The following is a 26,368-nucleotide window of genomic DNA, read 5'->3' as shown; positions in this document are numbered from 1 at the left end:
TGCTAGTATCTCTACATTTTAATTTGGAGAATTGCAGGATTGGAAAGTGGCTGCTGAATTTCAGGTTTTGTTAATTCAAATTGGCATCAAGTTATTCATTTTACTGTTTTTATAGTCTATATTATTAATTTAAAATGTTTTCTATTTCCCAAAGGAGATCACAACTGTACAAACCAAACCGTTGTTTAATTTGCCTAGAATACCCCATGAAATTTCTCATAAAGTTAAAACAGACTTTCAATTTGATTTAATTGCTTGATGGCTTTTTCCCTGTCTTTTATTCAAGAACACAAGATAGCACACCTAGCACTTTTTCTATTTTTCCACACACCAGTTTGCTAACAGATCACTTTGGTGGATCAATGATGCTCCAGCTTGTTTGAGAGCCACCAGCTCAAGTCATTTTGGGGAGCCTTTCTGTGCTTGGTCTCTTTCGTAGACTACAAGATCTCCATTCTAATCTACTGCTGGGCATCTTTGGTGAGCTTGACCACTGTATCACTGATTGTGATCCTTTTTAAAAAAAAATCTCACACTGAGCTTGTGCTGGATTTCCTGTCCATCTCAATGATGGGCTTTTTGTAGCTCTGCTACAGCTCAATCCTCCTTTGTTCTGTTGCCCCATTGTTGTTGGGTCACCTCCTAGCTTAGCATTGCTTTTTTACACCATTGTCATGGCTGTTGCAGCTGCAGGCAAATCATGATGGTCTCTCCACCTGTTTCTTCAAGTCTTTGGGAAATTTTAAGCTCTCTCACCCTTCCTCATTTTGGCTCCACAAAGAGGGAAAGCCCTGTTGCTGGCTGACATTTTTCCCCTTATCTTGCTTGGTTAGGGAGGCCCTTCACAAAGAATGGGAAAAGGGGCAAAGCATTTATTTCTGCTTATTATGTGTTGTGGTTGGCTCTGGCCCAGCTCCTGCCCCAAAGAATGTGGAGGTGGATGCAGGGGAAACATCAACATGTCATAGGCCTGTTTTATTGCCGACAGAGTCAGGTAGTGAAGTTTCCTCCGAAGAAGAAGAAGGTGGGGATGACTTGGAAGAGGGGGGCTTGGCAGACAGCCCAGGAAGCCAATCTCCATTATCTTCGGTAGATACAGATGAGGAATTGCTAGACCCACGCATGCGCAGAGTTATGCATAGAAGAGATCAATTGAAGAAATATTACAGGCGATAGAGAATCCACCTGTGGTTGGGTGGGGCTCACGTAATTATAGCAGCTGTTAAATTGGCAGCGTGCGGGCTGAGCAGTGTGGAGATTATCTGATCGTAGTTGTTGGGAATCACGGAGTTTGAGAAAAGAAATCCTTGTAAGTTTTTGCCACGTCTGGAACAAACAGTATTTGTGCCGAACTGCACAATACTGGTTTATTGCTGATTTATTGCTTGCCTTGTTATCGGACTGTAATCCATTACTGCCTTGTTTATACAAGAAATCCCTTTGAATTCTAAAAGGGCGTTTTGCTTCTCTTTTGCTGAGATAAAAAACATTTACTGGACTTCTACTGAGTGTGTGTGTCTGTTTTGAACCAATTTCCTTTTCATCGGAGGCGTGTACTAGAAGCCGGCAGAACAATTATGTAAACATCCCCCATCCTGCTTCATCTTTTCAGCCTCAAGGCTAATTATTTGAGCTTCTAATATTTTCCTCCATCTTAAACTCAACTATTGACAACTCAATGATGGGCTGCCAAATTGTTTACTGTCACACTGTAAGTGTGGCTTATTTTGTGGGTGTCGCTTGCTGGTCATGTGACTGGGTAGGAGTGGCTTGCTGGGCATGTGACCAGGTGGGAGTGGCTTGACAATCATGTGACCTGGGGATGGCTTAAATGTCATGTGACTAGTTGGGATTGACTTACTGACGAAAATGTTTTCAAATAGGTGCTTGGATTCTTTTTCAGTTGATTTAGTCACATTATTTGAATATCCAAAGGACGAATGATAGACAGCATTATTTGTTGAGGAGCACATTAACATTTTAAGGTTTTGTACTGAACCCACAAGCTTCAGTATGATAACAGATTAGGCAAGTAGTTCAATTTTCTTTAATTGCTATAAAAGTTCATATATATTTAAATATGTTAAAGGGTTAAATAAAGTTCAGGAGGGAAGTGTTTTTAATAGGAAAGTGAACACTAGAACAAGGGGGCACAATCTGAGGTTAGTTGTGGGAAAGATCAGAAGCAACAGGAGAAAATATTATTTTATTGAAAGAGTAGTAGATGCTTGGAACAAACTTCCAGGAGACGTGGTTGGCAAATCCACAGTAACTGAATTTAAGCATGCCCGGGATAAACATATATCCATCCTGTTCTGCCGGTGTGTCTTAACCACCCGTAATTACAGGGTAATTAGTCCAGGAAGACACACACCACACGATAAAAGGAAAACCCAAAAGATTTTATAAACAGAAAAACAGAAACAGCTCCCTTTTAAATGTCAAAGGGATTTTCTGGTACACACAAGGCACAGGTTAAATGCAGTCCAATTGCTAACCCAATAACTAGGAAATTGAGTCCAATTCTAAAGTCCAGAGAGTCCACACACACAATCCTGAACAGCAAAAACCACAATCTTGACGAAACAATGAATCAGATAAACTGCCATGAGGCTAAAACACCAGGCTGCACTTTTATCTGTAGCACTAATTACAGCAGCCCCACCCAACCACAGGTGGCCTCATTTTCTCTTGTAACAATCCTTCAGTTGTTGTCTCCTATGCATCACTCTATGCATGTGTGGATGTGTCATTAATTCTTGTTCAGAATCCAGAGATGAGACAGATAACTGATCTCCTCCTGGGCTGTCTTCCAAACTCTCCTCTTCCCTGTCACTCACGCTTCCTTGGTCAGAGGAGACTTTGTCGGCAGAGTCTACTGGGAGCAAAATAGGCCTGCGGCATGTGGATGTCTCCCCCACATCCACCTCCACATTCCTTGGGGCAGGAGCTGGGGCAGAGCTAACCACAACACATCCTAAGATAAAATACAGGAAATAGTATAAGGGCAGACTAGATGGACCATGAGGTCTTTTTCTGGTGTCAATCTTCTCTGTTTCTATATTTCAGTTCTAGATAATGATTAAAATGATTAAAGCTATACTATTAAATAGTATACCATTTAAATATTTCCTATTTTAAAAGTAACTGAGAATCATACTAAGGTACTAGAGAAGGAAATGCAATAAAAAACTATTAAGTATTCAATAAATAGCGCATAAACCTACTACCCCTATTCTGCCCTCCCACGTGGGGGCAGCAGCCCATTACTGCAACTCCACGTATCTCAGCTTTAACTAAGGTGCTGGTCATTGCTATCCAAATGTCCTGGCTGAGTGTTCTACTGAGATGGAACGATTGTAGCAGGCTAACAAATAAGCAGCTAAATAAATAGAAAACCTGCAATTACAGTTGACATGTGAAACCTACACACAATGAGCATAAATCTATATACCTGAGAGGCAAAACTAAAAGGCAACAGGTTAAAAAGAAGCCCAGATGGAGAGTTTGGTAAATAGATTAAGACATATGGAATTAGTTAAATACTCAAAAGTCATTGCCTATGATGGTCAACAGTTGCAATATGATCCAGCTTTCACAAAATATAGATAATTGGAAATCATCTTCCCCAGCCTGGCTCCTTCCAGATGTTAGGCAACGGCCCATGTTACCTTGATACAATCATATTTTCACAATTCTGCTGAGTTCTCATCATGTTGGTCATCTCATTCTCTTCCCGTGAAGGGTTTTAAGTCATCTTAGCTGAAATAAAATAGTATTTTCTTTTTTAAATTTTCCTATTTAAGATAGGTTTAAAGTACACAATTTATAATGCTTCACCCCACCATGAACTTAGAAAACAAACTGGGCCACCTGTTGTAAGCAAGAATAGATGTATGTATGAGGGGCTTTGGAGATCTAGGGATTTTCTTTCCCTGGCATTAGCCATCCTCTGTCTCAGCCATTTCTCCCACATAATTTTTCAGCTCCATTAAGACTTTGGGATCTTCCTTATATCTACTTACCACAGCACAAAGAGGTATTATCATTTTTAGAAGACATGATACCACTTCTGTTTTATCCCTGTCCATACTTGTCTTTCACTGTTCTGCTATATTGTTTATTTGTTTGTTTGTTTGTTTGTTTGTTTACTCACTCACTCACTCACTCACTCACTCACTCACTTATTTTATTAGATTTGTATGCCGCCCCTCTCCGAGGACTTGGAACGGCTCACAACAAGAAAAAAACAGTACAAATCCAATATTTTAAAAAACAGTTTAAAACCCTTAACATAAAAACAATCATACATCTCATGCAGACCATACATAAAGTGGAAACGGCCCAGGGGAATCAATTTCCCCATGCCTGATGGCAGAGATGGGTTTTGAGGAGTTTGCGAAAGGCAAGGAGGGTGGGGGCAGTCCTAATCTCTAGGGAGAGTTGATTCCAGAGGGTCGGGGCGGCCACAGAGAAGGCTCTTCCCCTGGGTTTCATTGACGGGACCCGGAGAAGGCCAACTCTGTGGGACCTAACCGGTCGCTGGGATTCGTGCGACAGAAGCCACTCCCAGAGGCAGTACTTTTCTTGTATTGTGAAATTTATATTATTAGGGCACTGGAGGCTAAAATATATGATGAACGAATATGTCTAGTCTAACAGAGATGGACAAGGAGTGATATGATAGTAGTCTTTCAATATTTGAGGGGCTGTCACATAGATGAGGGAGTCAACCTATTCTCCAAAGCACCTGAAGGCAGGACCAGAAGCAATGGATAGAAATGAATAGAATAGAATAGAACAGAACAGAATATGCTCTCAGTGTACATTAAAAAAGCTACATTTGTCAAAAATCATGAGGTACAACACTTAATGATTGTCACAGAGTACAAATAAGCAGTCAAGAAACAACCAATATTAATATACAAGTAAGGATAAAAGAAAGAAGTTACAGTCATTCAGTCATAAGTGGGAGGAGATGGGTGATAGGAACAATGAGGACTAATAGTAATAATAATGCAGCCTCAGGGAATAGTTTGACAGTGGTGAGGGAATTATTTGTTTAGCAGAGTGATGACATTTCGGGGGGGGGGGGAACTGTTCTTTATGTCTAATTGCCTTGGTGTGCAGTGCTCTAAAACCTCATTTTGAGGGTAGGAATTGAGACAATTTATGTCCAGGATGCTGGGGGGGGGGGGGGGGAGGGACAAGGGGAGAATTAACCTGAAATTAAGGAGAAATTTCCTATCAGTCAGAACATTTAATCAGTGAAATGGCCTGCCTTCAGAAGTTGTGGATGCTTCATCACTTGAGATATTGAAGAAGGTTCCTTCCACCTCAGTTATTCTGTAATTCTGATTAGAATCAATCAGCTGCTTTGCTTATCATATAACTATAGCACTTATATACTGATTCATTGTGCTTTACAACTCTCTCTAAGTGGTTTACAGAGTCAGCATATTGCTCCCAACAGTCTGGGTCCTCATTTTACCAACCTCAGAAGGATGGAAAGCTGAGTCAATCTTGAGGTGGTGAGACTTGAACTCCTGGAGTGAGCAGTGAGTTATCCCTGCAGTACTGCATTCTAACCATGGCTCCTCACATACTGCATATAAACCCGAATTTTCCAAACTATAAGATGCACCAGTGCTCTGTAGCGACGTTTCGAGGGCAGGAGTTGAAACAGTTTGTGTCCAGGATGCGAAGGGGTCAGTAAATATTTTCCCTGCCCTCTTTTTGACTCGTGCAGTATACAGGAAGGCAGGTTGGCAGCAATTGTTTTTTCTGCAGTTCTGATTATCCTCTGAAGTCTGTGTCCCTCTTGTTGGATTGCAGAACCAAAGAATTATATGTACAAATGTATAAATATAGAAAATACCGATACATGGATGTTGACCCACCTGTAAGTACAAAAATGTAAATATTTTAAAAAAGCAATCAATATACATATATTTAAAAAATTAAAAAATTAAAACAAGTCCTTTTTTTAAAAAAAACCACTACTCAATGTTGTATTTTAGTCTCTTGGAGTTTTTATTGCCCGTTCTATCTATTCTTATGCAAAATGTACGAACGGAATTATTTTTCTCTCTGAAGCCTGCGTAAATTCCCCACCTTTACACCAACTTGGGTTATTTCTCTCTGATCGGCTCCTATTTGTCACGCAGCTGAAACCGGTCGCTCTCTCCCCTCCCCCTCCGCAGCCCCTCCCCCCAGACGTTACTCGGGTTCTTTCTCTTTAAAACCATTCGATTTTCCCAGTGTCGGGTTTTTTTTATTAAAGAAAAATTCTGTAACATTTTCTTCTTAAAGTTTCCGCCCACGTGACTTTCAGTCAAGTCCCCTTGAGGCTTCCGAGAACCCCCCCCCCCCCGCCCCAGCCGCTAAAGGGAGGCGAAGCGCCGCGCGGGATGCATTGCTGTGAAGGCTGAGGGACGGAGCTGCTGACAGACGCGGCGGAGGTTCAGGGGGGAGAACGAGAAAAACACCGCCCGGCGGCCGCCTCTGAGGACCGGGAAGGAGAAGGAGCGACAAGGGTCCAGTTTCAAAGAAAAGGCGGGCCAAGACCGCGAAGGCAGAAGGGAAGGCAGGCGGCAGGCAGGGGGTGCTGCGAGCCATGCCCCATAGCTCCGACAGCAGTGACTCCAGTAGCTTCAGCCAGTCCTCTTCATCCAGCAAACAGGTACTGTGCTGGGGCCACTTTCTTGCATTGCATTGGCATCCTTCATTCTCGAAAGACCTTGGTATCATGCTCTGGATTCCCCAGAGCAGGGGTAGGCAAAGTTGACTCTTCTATGACATGTGGACTTCAACTCCCAGAATTCCTGAGGTAGTATGATTGGCTCAGGAATTCTGGGAGTTGAAGTCCACATGTCATAGAAGAGCCAACTTTGCCTACTCCTGCCCCAGAGCATGAAGCCTGGGTATGATTGAATGACACTCTTCAAGCAGCGGGCTCCAACCTTGGCAACTTTAAGCCTGGCAGACTTCAGCTGGTGGAATTGAAGTCCCCCAGGCTTAAAGTTTATTTATTTTATTTATTTGTCAAACATGTATAGGATATAGTAGTAGTTTGTATGAACATAACGGGGCTAGATCTCTAACATCTGGCCGGGCCAATGAATGAGTGCATGTATGGATGTGATTGACTGATTTTTAGCATGGGGTTTAATGTTGATTTTATTGGTAGATTTCTAACATGTGCATAAATTGCTGTAAGCCGCCCTGAGTCTCAGGAGAAGGGTGGCATAGAAATCAAATGAGTGAATGAATGAATGAATGAATGAATGAATGAATGAATGAATGAATGAATGAATGAAAAAATATAACATAACATAAGTAAAAAGTAATGATGAAAGAGGACAGTAGGACGGTAGGCACACAGTAGTGCACTTGCACTGATTATGCCAAGGATTAGATTAGATTACTAGAGTTGGAATGTACCTTTAAGGTCATTTGGTCCAAACCCCTCCCCCCCAAACATACACCATTTGAGACAAATGACAGTCCAATCTCCTCTTGAATGAGGTTGGAGACTCCTGTCGTAAATGGTGGCTTCTTGCTAGCAAGACTGCAGTACAATCTAGTGGAATTCAACAGGTGAAGTTTGCTGAGGCATTAAAAAAAAAATCAAGAGGTGAGGAACTTCCGTGCCCCAACTGTGCCTCCTCTTTGAATCAAATTGACCAACTCTATTTCAGGGAGAAGGCGTTAAGTTAAAGAGGGACTACGGTTCCCAGATTTTCAGCCAGTCTATCAACTGCAATTCTGGGATTTGTGTCTAGCATCTAGGAAGGGTTGCTGATTGGAGAAAGCTAATCTAATGGCCCTGGTGTTGTTTGCATTAGAATTGTTTAGTTCTACCAGGAAAAAACCCACCCCACCCCTCATCCTCCTTTCCAAAATCATCCCCTATAATGAGGAATGTCCTGGGTGATCCAGTTTTTCTGTAAAAGACTGATTGATGCATTAAAAGTTTGTTAAAGTTGGACATTTTCTCTACTGAGAGATGTGATAAATTTTCAAATATTAAAGTATCAATGTTTTGCATTAGCGATGGACCTCTAAGCTAGGGGGGGGGGAAATCAGCTCTGAGGTTTATACATTAAAGATGGAGGAAGAAAATTCTAGAGGACTACACAGTTAGATGTTATCAATGAGAGACAATAAAATTATATCACCATAAGTTTTTTTTTTAAACGTAGAGTAGAAAGTTTGGATTATTACATCAAACCCAATGCAATGTATACATTATGCTTTTCTTCTTAAGCAAGGTTCTGCAGAGTGCAGAAAAAAGTAAGAAATAGAAAGTTAAAGATATTAAAAGCAAGAGGATATAAATAGATAATAAAAACAAAAAGCTAAAATTAGTTTATGCAAACACTTCTATTCTTTTCAATATTCTTGCAAACCTTATTTGATTCATCAGGTCCGTATACTGTTTTTTACTTTGCCTTTTGCTCTTTACGTTTTTAAGCTACTTCTTTCTATTTAAGGATCTCAGCTCCATTCAGTCAGTATTTTCTTGGACTATTCAATACACATTCATTAATTCATCACGTAATCTGTTCTTATTTTACTCAATATTTTACTTATTTTACTCATACACCCAACTTTAACTTTCCAAAATAAAGAGGCAAAAGCACACTTTTATATACAGCCATTTTTTCTCACCTCCAAAATATTTATTTATGAAAGACTAGCTAATTCCTTTCTATATTTTAAAATTTCTCCCAACTATTTTCCAATTTAAAAAAACACATTACCACTGGACAGTAATCTATATTGAAATTGATCTACTTGGGGTTTTTTACTGTTTATGTAAAATTTGCAATCATTTATTCTATTTTCCCTATCAAACAACTAATTTGATACAGTAATTTTCAGCTCATATTATACCTGCAATAATTTAGGTTCACTAGCAACAACATAACTCGATTTGCATACAAAAGTACATATAAAGTACACATTCACATCTCCCTCTCACCAGCACACCACTAACATCATCAGACTTTCCTTCACTGATTGATGATGTGTCATCAAGTCCCTTCAAATCTTAGCCACCATGTAGCTAGAGTTTCTCCAGGATGACCTCTTCCCAGGGTGAGCTACTACCTGGATGGGGAGGAACATAGTATGGTAGCGAAAATGGCGCTCCATCCTACTTCCAATTTGCACTGAAAGATGTTGAAAGATCGCCTTCTGCTGCACGAATCCCAGCGACCAGTTAGGTCCCACAGAGTGGGCCTTCTCCAGGTCCTGTCAACTAAACAATGTTGTTTGGTGGGACCCAGGGGAAGAGCCTTCTCTGTGGCGGCCCTGGCCCTTTGGAACCAACTCCCCCCAGAGATTAGAATTGCCCCCACCCTCCTCGCCTTTCGTAAGCTTCTTAAAACCCACCTCTGCCATCAGGCATGGGGGAACTGAGATATTCTTTCCCCCTAGGCCTTTACAATTTACGCATGCTATGTTTGTATGTATGTTTGGTTTTATTATAAGGGTTTTTTTTAGTTATTTTAGGATTGGATTGGATTGTTACATGCTGGTTTTTTTATCATTGTTGTTAGCCACCCCGAGTCTACGGAGAGGGGGGGCATACAAATCCAATAAATAAATAAATAAATAAACAAATAAACAAACAAACAAATAAATAAAATGCAAGGTATCCTGCATAAGCCACACCCACAGTGTGGTAGTAAAAATTTTGGTAGCCCTTCACTGCCTCTTCCCTTTCTGCTCTTTAATATCTTTCAGTGGGTACACTCAACTATCATACATTTCTGGTCCATACATTCCAAAGGCAATAGTTTGGAAAAGTATATTTGCATTTCAGGACTCTTCTGATGAAATGAGGAAAGTACAAAGAAGAGAAAAGAATCGCATCGCAGCTCAGAAGAGTCGGCAGAGACAGACACAGAAAGCTGATCACCTACACTTGGTAAATGCTTCTGTCATCTTCATCTGGATTTTTGAGATATACAGTGGTACCTCTACCTAAGAACGCCTCTACTTACAAACTTTTCTAGATAAGAACTAGGTGTTCAAGATTTTTTTGCCTCTTCTTAAGAACCATTTTCCACTTAGAAACCTGAGCCTCTGGAACTGTAAAGGCAGAGAGAAGCCTCCGTGGGGCCTCTCTAGGAATCTCCTGGGAGGAAACAGGGCCTCCACCCTCCCTATGGTTTCCCCAATCGCACACATTATTTGCTTTTACATTGATTCCTATGGGAAAAATTGCTTCTTCTTACAAGCTTTTCTACTTAAGAACCTGGTCACAGAATGAATTAAGTTCGTAAGTAGAGGTACCACTGTACTACTCATTATTAATATTAGTATTTTCATTTAAATCATGCTTTTCTAGCCAGAAAGTGCATAATGCACAATGTATTATAATATATGATATACATATAATATATAATAGCATAGCATACCATAGCATAGCATGACTTAGACCTGTATCAATAATTTAAATCAGTGTTTCCCAACCTTGGCAACTTGAATATATTTGGACTTCAACTCCCAGAATTCCTCAGCCAGCATTCGCATTCGCTGGCTGGGGAATTCTGGGAGTTGAAGTCCAAATATATTCAAGTTGCCAAGGTTGGGAAACACTGATCTAAAGAATTGCTTTACCTATAAAACTCTGAAATAGTAGTAGTTTCTCCAACATTTTGCATGACTGCATTGAATTAAACCTAAGGTCACTCGAGTAGTACCTAGGGATTGTATCAACTGCTCAGAATCTTTGGGAATGGGTAATATACAATGAAGAAAATATATGTGCAAAATGTGGTGAATAAAATTGCTAAATTTTGATGACATTTTGAGGGGTTGGGAATAGTTTTAAGGCTGGAAATTATAATTTCCCTCCCTGGAATTTCCCATTCTCATCTTTAAAATACCCCAAATGGCTATTGAGGTTTTGTATGTATGTTTGGCAAAAGGTTGAAATGGATATAATTTGCCAAGATCATACCACCCATTTCCAAATTTTTATCTCATTAAATGCAAATATGTAAATTAAAAACCCTCACTCTCTTAAGATGACATCACTTCCTTAGAGGCCCTTCTGTAAACTCTTATTAAATCAAAAAAGGTCGATCTTGTGGCATTCTGAGGGCCTGAGATGAGCTTCTTGAACTTTTCCCACACTCTTTTATATTTATCTTTGTGAAAAATGGGTCTTGAGATTTATCAGAAGCCTCAAAAAGCACCAATATCCTTCTACTTCACCTACCCCAAATTGTTTCCACATCTGGTCAGCTATTGGACTGCTATTTGGTTAACAGGTAATCTATGTCTAAATTTGATAATTAGTTTTTATAGTAATGTTATTAAACTTATTTAAAGTTCAGATAAGAAAATAATAATAAAGAAAAAGAAAAAAGATATATAAAGAAATGTCTTCTCCAATGATTACAAACAGTATAAGCAGGATTAATAATTTACTACCTATCATCAATGGTAGGCTAGTGATCTCTTTCCCCCCCCATATCCCAACTTTTTATCTATAAACAAATCCTCAAATTGTTTCAGCCCTGATCCACAAAAGTCCTTTAAGGATTACCAGAGATAGCAACATACCTATTTTAACCTTGATCAAATAAACCAAATTATATTCTTTCCTTTTAACAACCTTGATCTTTAATCCCTTCAAATAATGTCCTAAAACCAGATTTATTTTCAATTTTTTTGTTCCTTCTCACAAAATTCTTCAAAGCTTTAACAATCCTCCTTTGTAACTCTAATATAGGAAAATTATTCAGATTGGCTTCTTATTTGTATATTCTTTTTAATTATTAAGACATGAGCCATTGCCCTCTGTTGCATCTTTTTCCATATTGTTTATGTAGCTTGTCATTTTTAAATCCATTTTCAGATCAATCTCAATTTTGTCCAATAATGTTCTTTCATGATTTTTTCAAAATAGTTTTTCTACAGAGACATACACTCCTAATATTAACTTCTGAGTCATTGCTGAAAAATATCCTTCACTATGTCCAGTGTTAAAATATGTTGCTTCATTCTGTATTACTAAGTCAATTTTAAGAGTTCTTATCTTATTATGGGATAAAATATGTACCTACAGAACTAGTAGGGAAGCCTTTTGGCAACACAGAGCTTTCCCAGAAAGAAAGCTGGGTTAAAAAATTGTGTAGTGGTGAGTTGGATTGGGGAGTGGTAAAGAGGTTCAGGGTAGCCACACCCTAGCAGGCTAAGTTATGGTTTTAATTTGGCAGGAATCTGTCCATTAGATGTAAGCAAATAAAATGTTGAATTTAATTGAGCTTTCAATGTCATCTCTAGGCTTGGACCCTCGGAGATGGGCAGCATACAAATCCAATTAATAAATAAATTGTGAATTTTAGCTCCTTCTGATTCCCTCTAGTGTCCAATCTTCAAAGTATCACCCTATCATGCTTTTTAAGAGAATTCAAAAAGATAGCATTTCCCCATAATATTGGACAAATGGAAAGGATTCTTACAATTATTTCCAAATCTTATTTCAAATCCATCTGGACCCTCAATCTGTTCTACTCACTTTTTTGCTGTTTGTTCCAAAAGAATCAAGCCTTTACATTTTTATTTAAATTACTTTTGCTAAAGATTGAAGAAAATTTGGCCCAATTTTGCAAAACCTGTCAATCTAACCCAGCTCAAATTTCCTAAAGTGAAGTTAGAAAGTAATACAGGAGGTATAACTATTTTTAAGGTATTGAGAACAGTTTACTATTTTCCCCCCAGAAATACTTGGTGAAGATTATTTTAAAGAAAAAGCATGGTATATTATTTGTATTGGACATATATCGCACATAATGCAACCTTCCTCAGTACCATATTTGTAGCTGCCATCAGTGTTTGATTACAACTCACATCATCCATTGCCCATGCAGCCTGGGAATGATGCGGTACTGAAAAAGTAGGGCCCATAGCACTTGTTTCAATCATAAATTTTATTTACAATTCAATATATGCTGAAAATGAAAATGAAGGGAGACTAGTATAGATCTATTTCAAGCTATTTAGCTCTCATCAGCTAGCCATACCATTACTCAGATTTGAACCTGGGCAGTCTGCCTATAAGGCAGTAGCTTTTAACCTTTAGGCCACAGGTTCTCTTCCTGTTTCAGTTTGTACCAGGGAAGAGTTATATATGTTTATTCTATTGAATCACCCTGGTATACCCAAATATGGGAGGGGGCATGCTGCTTTCTTTTTGCCTCTTGGCCCGTCCAGGGGCCATCCAGGCAGTTAATTCTTTTTAACAGCTATATATATATAGCTATATTCTTTATGTGTAACGTATGTATATATGTATGTTTATTTGTTTGTTTATTCTCAGTGATATTTTATTTCTTGGTAATAGTTAAGATGAACTCAGCAGACAAATCACTAAATCCTTTGAACTTTAGAATTATTGTTTCTTTAGAATCTGCAGTGCCAATTCCAACTCACTGAAATACATTTTACATGTGTAAGATAATGACACCGAATCTACACTGAATCTCATTAAGAGTTTGGGTCTTTCATTCCATGTTATGCTGTACATTTTATTTATTTTTATTTATTCATTTGTCCAATACACAAATACATAGGAAGAAAAATAGACATGTAGTAATATATATAAGGGTAAAGTGAACTTAGAGGAGAGGATATATGAAAGAAAGAAAATATATATGATAAGTGAGAGAAAGGAAAGACAATTGGACAGGGGACGAAAGGCACACCAGTGCACTTATGTACACCCCTTACTGGCCTCTTAGGGACCTGGAGAGGTCAATCGTGGAGAGTCTAAGGGAGAAATGTTGGTGGTTAGGGGTTGACACAATTGAGTCCGGCAATGAGTTCCACGCTTCGATAACTCGATTGTTGAAATCATATTTTTTACAGTCAAGTTTGGAGCGGTTTGTATTAAGTTTTAATCTGTTGCGTGCTCTTGTGTTGTTGCAGCTGAAGCTGAAGTAGTCATTGACCGGTAGGACGTTGCAGCATATGATCTTGTGGGCAATACTCAAATCGTGTTTTAGGCGTCGTAGTTCTAGGCTTTCTAGGCCCAGGATTGTTAGTCTGTTTTCGTAGGATATTCTGTTTCGAGTGGAGGAGTGAAGGGCTCTTCTGGTTAAATATCTTTGGACATTTTCAAGGGTGTTGATGTCTGAGATGTGGTATGGGTTCCAGACAGATGAGCAGTAGTCTAGGATGGGTCTGGCAAAAGTTTTGTAGGCTCTTGTGAGTAGCGTGAGATTGGAAAGATAATGATGTTGGGCATCATGGTATATGTTGAAATATTATTAATGAATTCTGTGAGCATACCAGGACTACTTTTTATTACTCGAGTCTCCCAGAAAGCCAGAATAGAGTAGCACATGCCTCTCATCCCTGAATTTCTGGAGATTACACAAAACCTGAATGCTATGGCCTACTCTGCCTAAATAGCAATTGGATTGTCAATTCTTCTTTGGCTGAGCACTTCAAGAATTAAATGAACATTGTGAGCGTATGCAACCATCTCTGTATTTAAAAAAAAATCCTCTTGCAAATAAAAAGCAAGATTTCATGGGAAAGTTCTCCCCCCTGTCCTCTCTCTTATAGCTTTGAGAATGGAGGGCTTTTCTTGCTCTGAGAAAGAATTTGGCCATATGACACTTCACAAGAACTGTGAGGTGATTTATTCAAACATTGTTTTTAATCTGTTGTATGCTTGCTTTTGACTGAACCCAACTTGCAAAACTCACCTTGCAGCAAAGTTTTACATGCTTATAAATAATTTCGATTTTTGTGGTTTCTCTTCAGAGGGGGCAGGAGGGGTAACTGCTGAGGTTTACCACATGTGATATAGCCCTTGTCTGAACACCATGAGCTTGCTTGAAAAGTTGGCAGCTTGGCCTTCCCCGAGCTAAGCGAATAACAACATGAAGAAACATCCTCACACACAAAGGCGTGCATAAGCGCACCATTGTGCCTACCGTCCCTGTCCTATTGTCTAATTTTTATCATTACTTATCTAATGCTTTATATGTACAAATTATCACCCTATAATTGTTTGACAAATAAATAAAATAAAATAAATAAAAATAAAATAAATAAAATAAATAAAAATAAAATAAATAAAAATAAAATAAAATAAAATAAAAAAATAAAATAAAATAATAATAAAATAAAATAAAATAAAATAAAATAAAATAAAATAAAAAATAAATTCAGAGATAGCCATTTGGGGGAAAGACCTGTGTTATAGTGTCCTGGCCATCTTACTCTCTAAAAACCGCCTTGTTTTTCAGTGAGGCCTTGGGGAGAACAGCCATAATTTCAACAGATGAATTTCTACACGGCGTTGCCTCTTTCTCTGCAGCTGCTGAAAGATGCAAGCAAGACTTTCCCCCTTCTTCAGTGACAGAGTTTCCTGTGTCAGGTGGTTTTTGCTAAGCAGTGATGGCAGTTACTGACCCCCTCCTGTTCCCCAGGCTTTCGCTCTCAAGGGGTCAGGATGTATGTGGCTTAGGTTGAGGAAATTCAAGACGAGGGCTTGGTAAGAGGCAGTAGGAACGGCGCAGTGCAGTATATGTTGCTGTCATTTCTCATAAGTTGCTGGCTGGGGGGAGAATGCGGCCAAGCGCAGAAATGTCATCCGCTGACACAACTAGGTCTGCTTTCCTCCCTGGGTTTGCCCAGACCGAGTTTATAAGAAAAACATCAATCTGGAAACTCTGCAAAGGTCTTATTACAGAAAAACACCCTTTGCCCGATAAAAATACAGGCAGTTTAACCAGACTGAGGGAAGATCCGTGGTTAGGACCATAATGTGTGGGGAAATTATTTCCCGCCCCAAAAAATTTGGTACAAGGTGGGGGAAATTGAAAATCCTGCCCTTTATAATTTCTATTTCTTTCTTTAAACCTGAGGAGAGGTACATCTAGCCAATCCTGGCTAACTGTGAAACAAACCAAGATCCAGTTATTTATTTATTTATTTATTTGTCCAATACACAAATATGTAGGAAGAGAATAGACATGAAGTAATATATATAAAGATAAATGTAAAAATAGAAGAGAAGATATATGAAAGAAAGAAAATATATATGATATATGAGATAAAGGAAAGACAATTGGACAGGGGACGAAAGACACACTAGTGCACTTATGTACGCCCCTTACTGGCCTCTCAGGAACCTGGAGAGGTCAATCGTGGATAGTCTTAAGGGAGAAATGTTGGGGGTTAGGGGTTGAAACTATTGAGTCCGGTAATGAGTTCCACGCTTCGACAACTCGATTGTTAAAGTCATATTTTTTACAGTCAGGTTTGGAGTGGTTAATATTAAGTTTGAATCTGTTGCGTGCTCTTGTGTTGTTGCGGTTGAAGCTGAAATAGTCATTGACTGGTAGGACGTTGCAGCATATGATCTTGTGGGCAATACTTAAATTGTGTTTTAGGCTCCGTAGTTCTAAGCTTTCTAGACCCAGGATTGTTAGTCTATTTTCGTAGGGTATTAGTGTTTGAACAGGGCAAGACAAGATGATCCTAGGACTGTAGTCTTGATCGGCATTTCTCAAATTTTAAAATGGATTTAAACTCCTAGAATTCCTCAACCAAAATGCTTGAGCTGAAATCTTAAAGATGCCAATTACTGGTCTAGAATAAAAAGTAAAAAAATAAAAAAAATTTGCAAGCTTCTAAGGAAACTTAAAGGGGATGTCCAGGAAGTTATCTGGATGTCAATCCTGGCTTGAGGGAGTCAGTTATTATTACCCTTTTGCAGTGTAACAAATGGTGTTGTTGGTTACTTGTCCAGAGTTCTTTCTTTGCATCAAAGTTTGAAACACCTGTCAGTTAATAAACCAGTGTTTCTCAATTATTATTTGTTACACTCCCCCTAGGAAAAAGTAAACATTTTGTGGGTCTCCCAAACTCTTCACTGGGACAATTGTTTGCAATATTCGGCACATTTTTGCTGAAAAAACTTATCACGATTGGGGTGTAATGTGTTTAAGTGACACCTTAATTTATTTGGCTTCATGCTGTCCGTTGCCCAAATTTTGAGACACAGTAAATATATAGTCTTTCTTCGTCTCCTACCATAGTCACAGTGAAGCCAAGCGCTGCATATGCTTTGTCATATTTCTTTGTCCTAGCTGTCAGAGACTTACATTTGTCTCATTATCTCCGTCTCTCTCCTCCTTTCTTTTCATCCCTGTTAAATATTTTTCCATGGTGTCTCTTAAGGATTTATTTTTTGCACTTCATATCTCCTGCTCTGCCATGTGCTATTGTTTGGTGCAAAAAAAACCCTACTCCCTGCGGCAAAAAACCCCACGTACCTCGGGGTCATGCGCCCCCTCTGACATCACTCCACGCCCCACCCCACTATTTGAGAAGCCCTGCAATAAACCAAGTAAGGTAGGAGTGCCGGAAGTGCCTGTGACAGCCTGCAACGATTCCAGGGATTCCAAATTTTTCCCTCCACATTATCTATTTACTTTGTTCATAACCTGCTCTCCCTGCTTCATAATCTGAACTCTTCCTCTTGCATTTCCCATTTCTTACTTGCTCCTTTTCTTCAACTCCCTGCTGTGTTCTTGCCTTCTCTGCTTGCTCCATGTCACACCTCAAGCTGTTTGAGTGCTGTATTGTGCTTTTGGCCACTTTCCTTGACCTTTTCCATTATGCCCACCTCATCCTCTGTCCAAAGGGGCACCTAGGCAAGGCTCATCACTGCTTTCTCAGTTCTCCTGGTCAATTTGCCTCCATGCTACTCTCCTGACCATATTTTTTCCTGGTCATTTGTGTCTTAAGCCACTGCTGTTTACATTTAAAGGTTCCTGGGCATATGTATTCATTTTATGTTTTTTAACTTACATTAAATTTATTAACAACCCCTCCCCGAAAACTCCCACCTCACAGAACTGTAAAAAAGCAAGTACAGCGGTATCTCTACCAAGAACCAGGTGTTCAAGATTTTTTTGCCTCTTCTCAAGAACCATTTTCCAGTTACAAACCCGAGCCTCCGAAACTGTAACCGGAAAAGGCAGGGAGAAGCCTCCATGGGGCCTCTCTAGGAATCTCCTGGGAGGAAACAGGGCCTCCACCCTCCCTGTGGTTTCCCCAATCGCACACATTATTTGCTTTTATATTAAATCCTATGGGAAAAATTGCTTCTTCTTACAAACTTTTCTACATAAGAACCTGGTCACGGAATGAATTAAGTTCGTAAGTAGAGGTACCACTTTATGGCTTCCAGTCCACAATATTACGTACCAATAAAGTAAGGGTGTTGTCATGCTTATATGCCCTGTTTTGGGGCATATAAGCTTTGGACTGCCTCATTGTTACCTGCTTGTTCCATTCAACCATGATTGTCAGGAGATTAGTTAACAGTATGGCAAAATAAGTGAGTTCTTGATAGCTGATGAAAGATGCAATTTACCTCCGGAACCGCCTGCTACCGCACGAATCCCAGCGACCGATAAGGTCCCACAGAGTTGGCCTTCTCCAGGTCCCGTCGACTAAACAATGTCGTTTGGCGAGCCCCAGGGGAAGAGCCTTCTCTGTGGCGGCCCCGGCCCTCTGGAATCAACTCCCCCCAGAGATTAGAACTGCCCCCACCCTCCTTGTCTTTCATAAATTACTCAAGACCCACCTGTATCGCCAGGCATGGGGGAACTGAGACACCTCCCCCAGGCTTTTATATTGTATGTTTGGTATGTATGTGTTGTTTGGTTTTAAATGATGGGGTTTTATATGGGTTTTTTTCCCTTTTAATATTAGATTTGTTCCACTGTAACATTGTTTTTATTATTGTTGTGAGCTAACCCGAGTCTTCGGAGAGGGGTGGCATACAAATCTAATAAATTATTATTATTATTATTATTATTATTATTATTATTATTATTATCTTCACTTTCCCTATGCAGATGACCGTAGGGTGAAGCAACATTGCCCTTCCTCCCCCACATTTCCCATTAAAGAGATAGTCCTAATTAAAGGCCTAATTAGCAATTCCCTTGAAAAATGAATGTCTTTAGGATTGTAATACTGACACCTACCACTCTGTCACCTGAGAAGAAAAGAATCCTTATATGGCTTCTCTTCTCCTCACCTTCAAACCTGGTTCAGGGAACAGAGGTCAACCATGTTGTTCTAGTTGATTTGCTTTGCTTTGCGGGAAGCATGACAATGAATAATGTTGCTAATGTAGGCAGATCTGGAAGAGAGTCAAATTATTTCTAGGCTGGCTATTTGCATATTATTGGCAGGGAGGAAACCAAAAAAAGCAAGGCAAGCAGATGTAGATTTTGCATAAAGTTTGCATATGCTTGTCTAAACGCAATAGAGATACATTAGAAATAAAAGCCATTCTTTTAGCAACTCTTTAGAGCAGAGGTGTCCAACTTATTTATTTATTTGACTTCTATGCCGCCCAATCCTGAAAGGGCAGCTTACAACAATATAAAATACAAGACAGTAAAAAGAAGTCAAATATAAAACTAAGTTATAAAACCATTAATTAAAAACTCTAATAAATATAATAAACTAACCCAACATGCATACTAAACATTCATACAATTTGGCCATTGTTGTTGTTGGTTCATGGCCCCCAGGCCTACTGGCAAAGGCAGGTTTTTGTGGCCTTACAGAAGGCCAATAGGGTGGGAGCAGTACAGATATCAGGGGGGAGTTGATTCCATGGAGCTGGGGCGGCAACAGAGAAGGCCCTCCCCCGCGGTCCCGCCAGCCTGCATTGCTTGGCTGATGGGACCTGGAGGAGGCCGACTGTGTGCTCTTTTTAAAATAAAATAATTTTTATTAATTATTTACACTGAAACAAGACGAATACAATGCAAGGAAAAGAAAACAATAAAACAATACACACAATACACAAGAAAAGAAAAGAAAGAAGAAAAAAAAGGGGAAATAAAAACACACAATAAATAAAACAAAACATATTTTTGCCAGCCTGCAGGTTGACATTGTTGCTACAGCTTTCACTATTATTTACTATGTTCATATTTTTACACGAATCTTGGTCGTGTATATTTCACTCTTGTATCCAATATTTCATAACAAAGGAGTAACAAAGGGTAACAAGATTGCTAGGAAATAACACATTTGACTGCATTTTAAGCGTTTGAAGTTTTAAATATTTTTTTTGGTCTACCCAGTTATACTATCTTTTTCACGTCTGGTAGAATTCTGTGTTATCTTTTTGTCTAATTTCCATTGTCAATTTATCAATTTCAGCAATTTCATATATTTTATTTATTATATTTAAAGTTGATGGAACGTTATTTAGTTTCCAATTTTGCGCAAATGTAATTCTGGCCGCGGTAGTTATGTGTACTATTAGGTATCTATCCCCTTTTGCTAGTTTTTGCCTAATAATTCCGAGCAAATATAACTCTGGTTTTAGTGGAATTTGTAAATTTGTTATTTGCTCTAAAAGATTTTTGATTTTAGTCCAATATTTTCTGGCATTGGGGCAAGTCCACCATGTGTGGTAGTAGGTTCCGGTTTTCTTTAGGCGCTTCCAACATGTTGGTGATCTGTTTGGGAACATTTTAGAAAATCGGGCAGGTGGCAAATGCCACCTGTAGAACATTTTATAGATATTCTCTTTATATGTTGAAGATGTTGTCATTTTATAATTAGTAGTCCATATTTTTTCCCACTCATCAATATTAATAGTGTATCCAAAATTTTGTGCCCATGCTATCTGTGTGCTCTTATAGGCCTCTGGAAGGTATATGGTAAGAGATGGTTCCATAAATAATCTGGTCCTAATCTGGTTATGTCATCCCGGTGGTGTCACATGACGTATTGAGACTTCCCCCCTTCGCTAAACCAGCCCTGGTTTAGAGTTATAGCAGCGCTAGGAAAAGTGATTTAAGACAGGTTCTTGCACTTATGACGGTTGCAGCATCCCCACAGCGACATGAGAAAATTTGAGTGCTTGGCAATGGCATGTATATATGTTGGTTGCAGTTCCTGAGATAATCTGATTGCCATTCCCAGCCAGATTCCAACATGCAAAGCCAATGGGGACTGGATTTGCTTAATGATAATTTAATTTAATTGCTTAACAGTTGTGGCAGAAAATTCACAAAATTGGACATAACAATCATCTTAACTTAGCAATGGCAGCAAGGACTACCTACAAAATAAATAATCTAGTAATAATTTTTTTATTGTTGTGTAAGCATGTCCCACATCTGCATTGTTTTGCTATTAGCTAATAATCCCTTAGATGTTTCCTAATATTTTACTGGCGTGTCATCTATTGAACTGTTGTCTTTATCTCGCTTATAGTATTAGAACACTCGGGCAGCCCCATTTCACAATGTAAATGGTCTAATAATAGTAAAAGTGTGTTGCTAGAGAGCAAGAGGAATTTATGTGGGGAACCTGAGGTTGTCCATCCTGCAAGAATCATTTGGGAGACTAGTGGGGTATTATAGGAATAGCATTTAGACTTATATACCGCTTTATAGTGCTTTTTCAGCCCTCTCTAAGTGGTTCACAGAATCAGCATATTGCCCCCAACAATCTGGGTTCTCATTTTACCCACTTGGAAGGGTGGAATGCTGAGTCAACCTTGAGCCGGCAGTGAGATTTGAACTGCTGAACTACTACGCCACCTCGGCTCTTCCACTTATGGAAGAAAGTTGGCAAAAGGGGTCGTCACTGAGATGGTGAAGGCAAATGAGTTAGAGAATAGTAGGCTGTCCTCGGAAGAGGAATTGTGGCTACTCACTACTGCCCCACCACTGATTTCCTAACCTCTTCAAAAGTACTATGTAACAGTCCCTGGTCTCCAGGCTCTAACTACATGCCTAGTCTTCCCCTGGTGTGGCTCCCCCCCCCCCCCTTTACAACTTGATTATGGATGACAGCAAAGACTAGTATGTATCACTGAAACTTGTATAGAGGATGACTTTCCTGGGGATATGCCCACCTGGGATTCAGGTGTTACAGCAGGCATGACATGCAAACAACAGTGGCTCTCATCATCTGGGGAATTAAGCAGAGAGTCAAACCTTCTCTCTTGTGTATAGACTTCTAGACTTCATGGATGATCCCAAACTTTTGGTGCTGAAGATAAATTATTCTCAGGTGATCATGGACTTGACCCATGCAAGAGATTATATAATGGAAGTGGTGGTGGTGGACATATCTCTCAGCCTTTGAAGATTTATCTATCTGTCTTTCTGTCTGTCTATCTATCACACTTAGATAATCATAGTCAGATCATGCTCTAATTTCTTTAAAATTTTACTATGCCACAAGTCTTCACCAGAAATAAGGGTCTGTCTGTCTGTCTGTCTGTCTGTCTGTCTGTCTGTCTGTCTCTGTCTGTCTGTCTGTCTATCTATCTATCTATCTATCTATCTATCTATCTATCTATCTATCTATCTATCATCTATCTATCATCTATCTATCTATCTATCTATCATCTATCTATCTATCATCTATCTATCTATCTATCATCTATCTATCATCTATCTATCTATCATCTATCTATCTATCTATCTATCATCTATCTATCTATCTATCATCTATCTATCATCTATCTATCATCTATCTATCTATCATCTATCATCTATCTATCTATCATCTATCTATCTATCTATCATCTATCTATCTATCATCTATCTATCTATCATCTATCTATCTATCATCTATCATCTATCTATCTATCATCTATCTATCATCTATCTATCTATCTATCTATCTATCTATCATCTATCTATCTATCATCTATCTATCATCTATCTATCATCTATCTATCTATCTATCTATCTATCATATATCTATCTATCTATCTATCTATCTATCTATATCATCTATTTATCTATCTATCTATCTATCTATCATCTATCTATCATCTATCTATCTATCTATCTATCTTATCCATCCATCCATCCATCCATCCATTTATTTATATATTTATATATTTTCTATGCCACCCTACTCACCAAGGACTCTAGGCGATTCACAGCAAAAACACAAAACATCAATAATAGTACTAAAACCTCCAAAACAGTTTAAAAACAATTTACAATACAACAATTAAACCCTGCATACTATTCATGGCCGGATCTCGCTGGTTACCACCAAAGGATCAATGGCTCCAGGCCTGTTGGAAAAGTCAGGTCTTTACCACATTCCAGAAGACCAATAAGATAGGGGTTGTCCAGATCTCAGGAGGTAACTGGTTCAAGAGAATCGGGGCAGCCACAGAGAAGGCCCTCCCCCACGGACCTGCCAACCAATGTTGTTTAGCTGATGGGACCTGGAGAAGACCAACTCTGTGGGCTATTACCGGTCGCTGGGAGCTATGTGGTAGTAGGCTCGAAGGTAGTCTGGCCCTAAGCCATGTAGGCTTTAAAGGTAATGACCAACACCTTGAATTGCATCCGGAGACAATTGGGAGCCAGTGCAGTTCGCGGAGGATTGGTATAGTGCAGGGGTAGACAAAGTTGACTCTTCTATGATATGTGGACTTCAACTCCCAGAAATCCTCAGCTAGCATTATTGGCTCAGGAATTCTGGGAGTTGAAGTCTACAAGTCATAGAAGGGCCAACTTTGCCTATAGTGGGTATACCTAGATGCACCCACAACAACTTGCGTAGCTGCATTCTGGACTAACTGTAGTCTCCAAACACTCTTCAGGGGTAGCCCCATGTAGAGTGTGTTGCAATAATCTAACTGTGAGTTGACAAGGGCACGATTGACTGTGAGAAGAGCCTCCTGGTCCAAGTTGGGTCGCAATTGGTGCACTAGTCAAACCCATGCAAAGGTCCCCCTAGCTACAGCTGTCAAAGGTTCGACTAGTCTTAGCTGAGAGTCTAGGAGGACTCCCAAAGAGCGGACCCGTTCTCAGGTGGGCAATTTCTCCCCCCTCCGAACCAAGGATGGACAGTCGATAAAGTCTTTTGGAGGCAATACCACAGCCATTCGGTCTTGTCAGGGTTAGGTCTTACTGTTAACTCCCATCTAGACCATCACAGCCTCTAGGTACATGCACATTTAATCAGTCTTTGCCCCAGACACCTGATGGATCCTATGTGCTTCCATGTGGCAATTGGGAAGTTTCTGGAAATGAATGACAGCTCAAGCAGGCTTACTGGAGCTGACAGATTCTATAGAGTGCTTGGTTGATCATATAGATAGATGACTGACAGCAGTGTAGCCTACTGGTTAAGACTGAATCCCAGCAAGATAGTAAACCTGAAGTTATATTGAATCTGAATATATTTCATCTTTAACTCTAGATGGGGCTGTGCTCCTCGGGACGAAAGTGGTTTACAATTTAGGAGTTCTTCTGACTCATAATTCTTGCTCACCATGGCCAAGAGAGATTTCACACAATTCTATTTTATGTGCCAGTTGCAATCATTCCTGGATGAAAGAACTTTGTACACAGTCCCTTGTGTTCTTATTACTTCTCAGTTTGATTTTTTCAATTCAGTCTTTAAGGGAAGACTGCCCCAAAGACTATCCAGAAGAAGATTCCTGCCTTTGAGATAATACACTCATAAAGGGAATCCAGAGATGACGGCTCCTCTTGTAAGGAATAGCTTACCCCTTATTGTCGTACACCTTAGGGTTTCTATAAAAGGTTATGAAACCTGTCTCCTCAAGAAGAGAGTATATTGGAGAATATACCGTAATAGTTTAGTCTGTCCCCAGGGATTGGCTTTGGTCTTTTTTCAATTTCAGTTACCCTAAAGTTGTAGATGTAAACTTGATTGTGTCGATTTATTTATTTATCCACTTACTGATTTGAAATATATGGTTACCTCTTTGCCAAACCAGCCTTCAATATTCATTGAAAGATTACTGATGGGAGCTGCCTTGGTTTTAGGAAGGGTGATGAGGAATGTGTAGCTTTAGTAATTCATCAGTCAGCATCCAATCTGATTTTCCCTGCCTCATCATAAAGGACAACATATTTTAATAGCCAGAATTTCATTATCCTTGGCCAGATATCCCTAGAGCCAGTGGAGGCCAATGGTGTACAAATTGATTGTACAATGGTGTACAATCAATTGTACATGCATATATCCATGATAATGTTGGAATTCCTATGAAGAATTGATTAATCATTCAAGTGTCACAGTCACATATAATGGAATATTTTAAGAATAGCCAAACTGAAGATGCTTGCAATAATAGTAGTAGTAGTAGTAGTAGTAGTAGTAGTAGTAGTAGTAGTAATAATAATAATAATTATTATTATTATTATTATTATTAATATGCTGCCCCGCCCCTATAGTTGGATAGAAAAGAAAAAAGAATTGAATTAACTTCTAAGAAAAAGAAAGAATAATTGAAAACAGAATTGTAACATATTAAGTTGATTGGCCTTGTGCTCGTTTTATGTTTGTAAGTATGTTTGTATGTTTAGTTCTGTTTTGTTTTGCATTATTAAAATAAATAAAAAATAACACAATTAGAATATTTATCTAGGTCTTCTTTTGCAGGTGGGTTGATTACCCACATTTATTTCCTATGATGAGGTCTAAGGCTTTGATATATCCTGGTTTTTTTCCCCCTTCATTAAAGGAGAGTGAAGATTTGGAGAGACAGAATGCTGCTTTGCGGCGAGAAATCAAACACCTAACAGAGGAACTCAAGCACTTTTCCACAGTGTTGAATTCGCATGAGACTCACTGCTCGGTTCTCCAGACACAACCTCCAGTGTCTTCAGAGGTGCTCTTTACCCCACTTGCTTTTCCTCAGAGCCATATCAGCTCACCTTGTTTCCAACACTGATATCAACACTTGGACTGAAAAGAAAAAAAGCTTGGATTTGATGTCCAGAACAATGAGATAAGGTTTCTGCCTTGGACAGCTCAGAGTATCTTCATGTCTCTGTTTAGCAGAATGAGGAGTCAAGATGTCTTGGATCCGGCCTTGGGCGGATAGCAGGGCATAAAAGAAGCATTGCTGCAAAGGGCTTGCGTTGGGGAATGAGAGCCGGAGAACAAGATAACCACATATTTCTGTTATTTGCACTGAAGTACTGCATATTGACGTGTGTTCTTTTGCAAAATGTGTATGCTACTGGATCTAGAAATGTGACTCTCAGAAAGAGGCTAAAAGTAATTCTTCATGTTTCTAAATAAAATTTCTTTTTTTAAAAAAACCCACACATTTTATTTTAAAGTCTGATCGTTGCTCTTATTTCTACCAATTCCTCCCCCATCCCATTCCAAACCCTTAATCAAATGGGAACTGTAGAAGTCTGTGAGCCAAACATTGGTTGTATTAGTTCAGCACAACAAATCATACAGCCACACTTTAGCTTAGTGTATTCTGTAGTCCCAGCTTTTGCAGTTATCGAATTAATTCGGAAAATGATTCACCATG

At 39.2% G+C, this 26,368-nt stretch overlaps 1 protein-coding gene across 1 annotated transcript; it reads left to right on the top strand.

The window, feature by feature from the left end:
* The first annotated feature begins 6,265 nt into the window (after positions 1 to 6,265).
* On the top strand, positions 6,266 to 26,144 carry BATF (basic leucine zipper ATF-like transcription factor). The gene is made up of 3 exons (XM_070733935.1): positions 6,266 to 6,682; positions 9,833 to 9,937; positions 25,562 to 26,144. The coding sequence occupies exons 1-3, from the start codon at positions 6,617 to 6,619 to the stop codon at positions 25,769 to 25,771; spliced, it is 381 nt and encodes a 126-aa protein (XP_070590036.1). The 5' UTR covers positions 6,266 to 6,616; the 3' UTR covers positions 25,772 to 26,144.
* The last annotated feature ends 224 nt before the right edge of the window (positions 26,145 to 26,368 follow it).

The sequence above is a fragment of the Erythrolamprus reginae genome, chromosome 1 (assembly GCF_031021105.1).
Source record: "Erythrolamprus reginae isolate rEryReg1 chromosome 1, rEryReg1.hap1, whole genome shotgun sequence".
Lineage (NCBI taxonomy): Eukaryota > Metazoa > Chordata > Lepidosauria > Squamata > Dipsadidae > Erythrolamprus > Erythrolamprus reginae.
The sequence above is the reverse complement of the archived record's forward strand: the minus strand, read 5'-3'. Positions and strand labels throughout refer to the sequence as shown.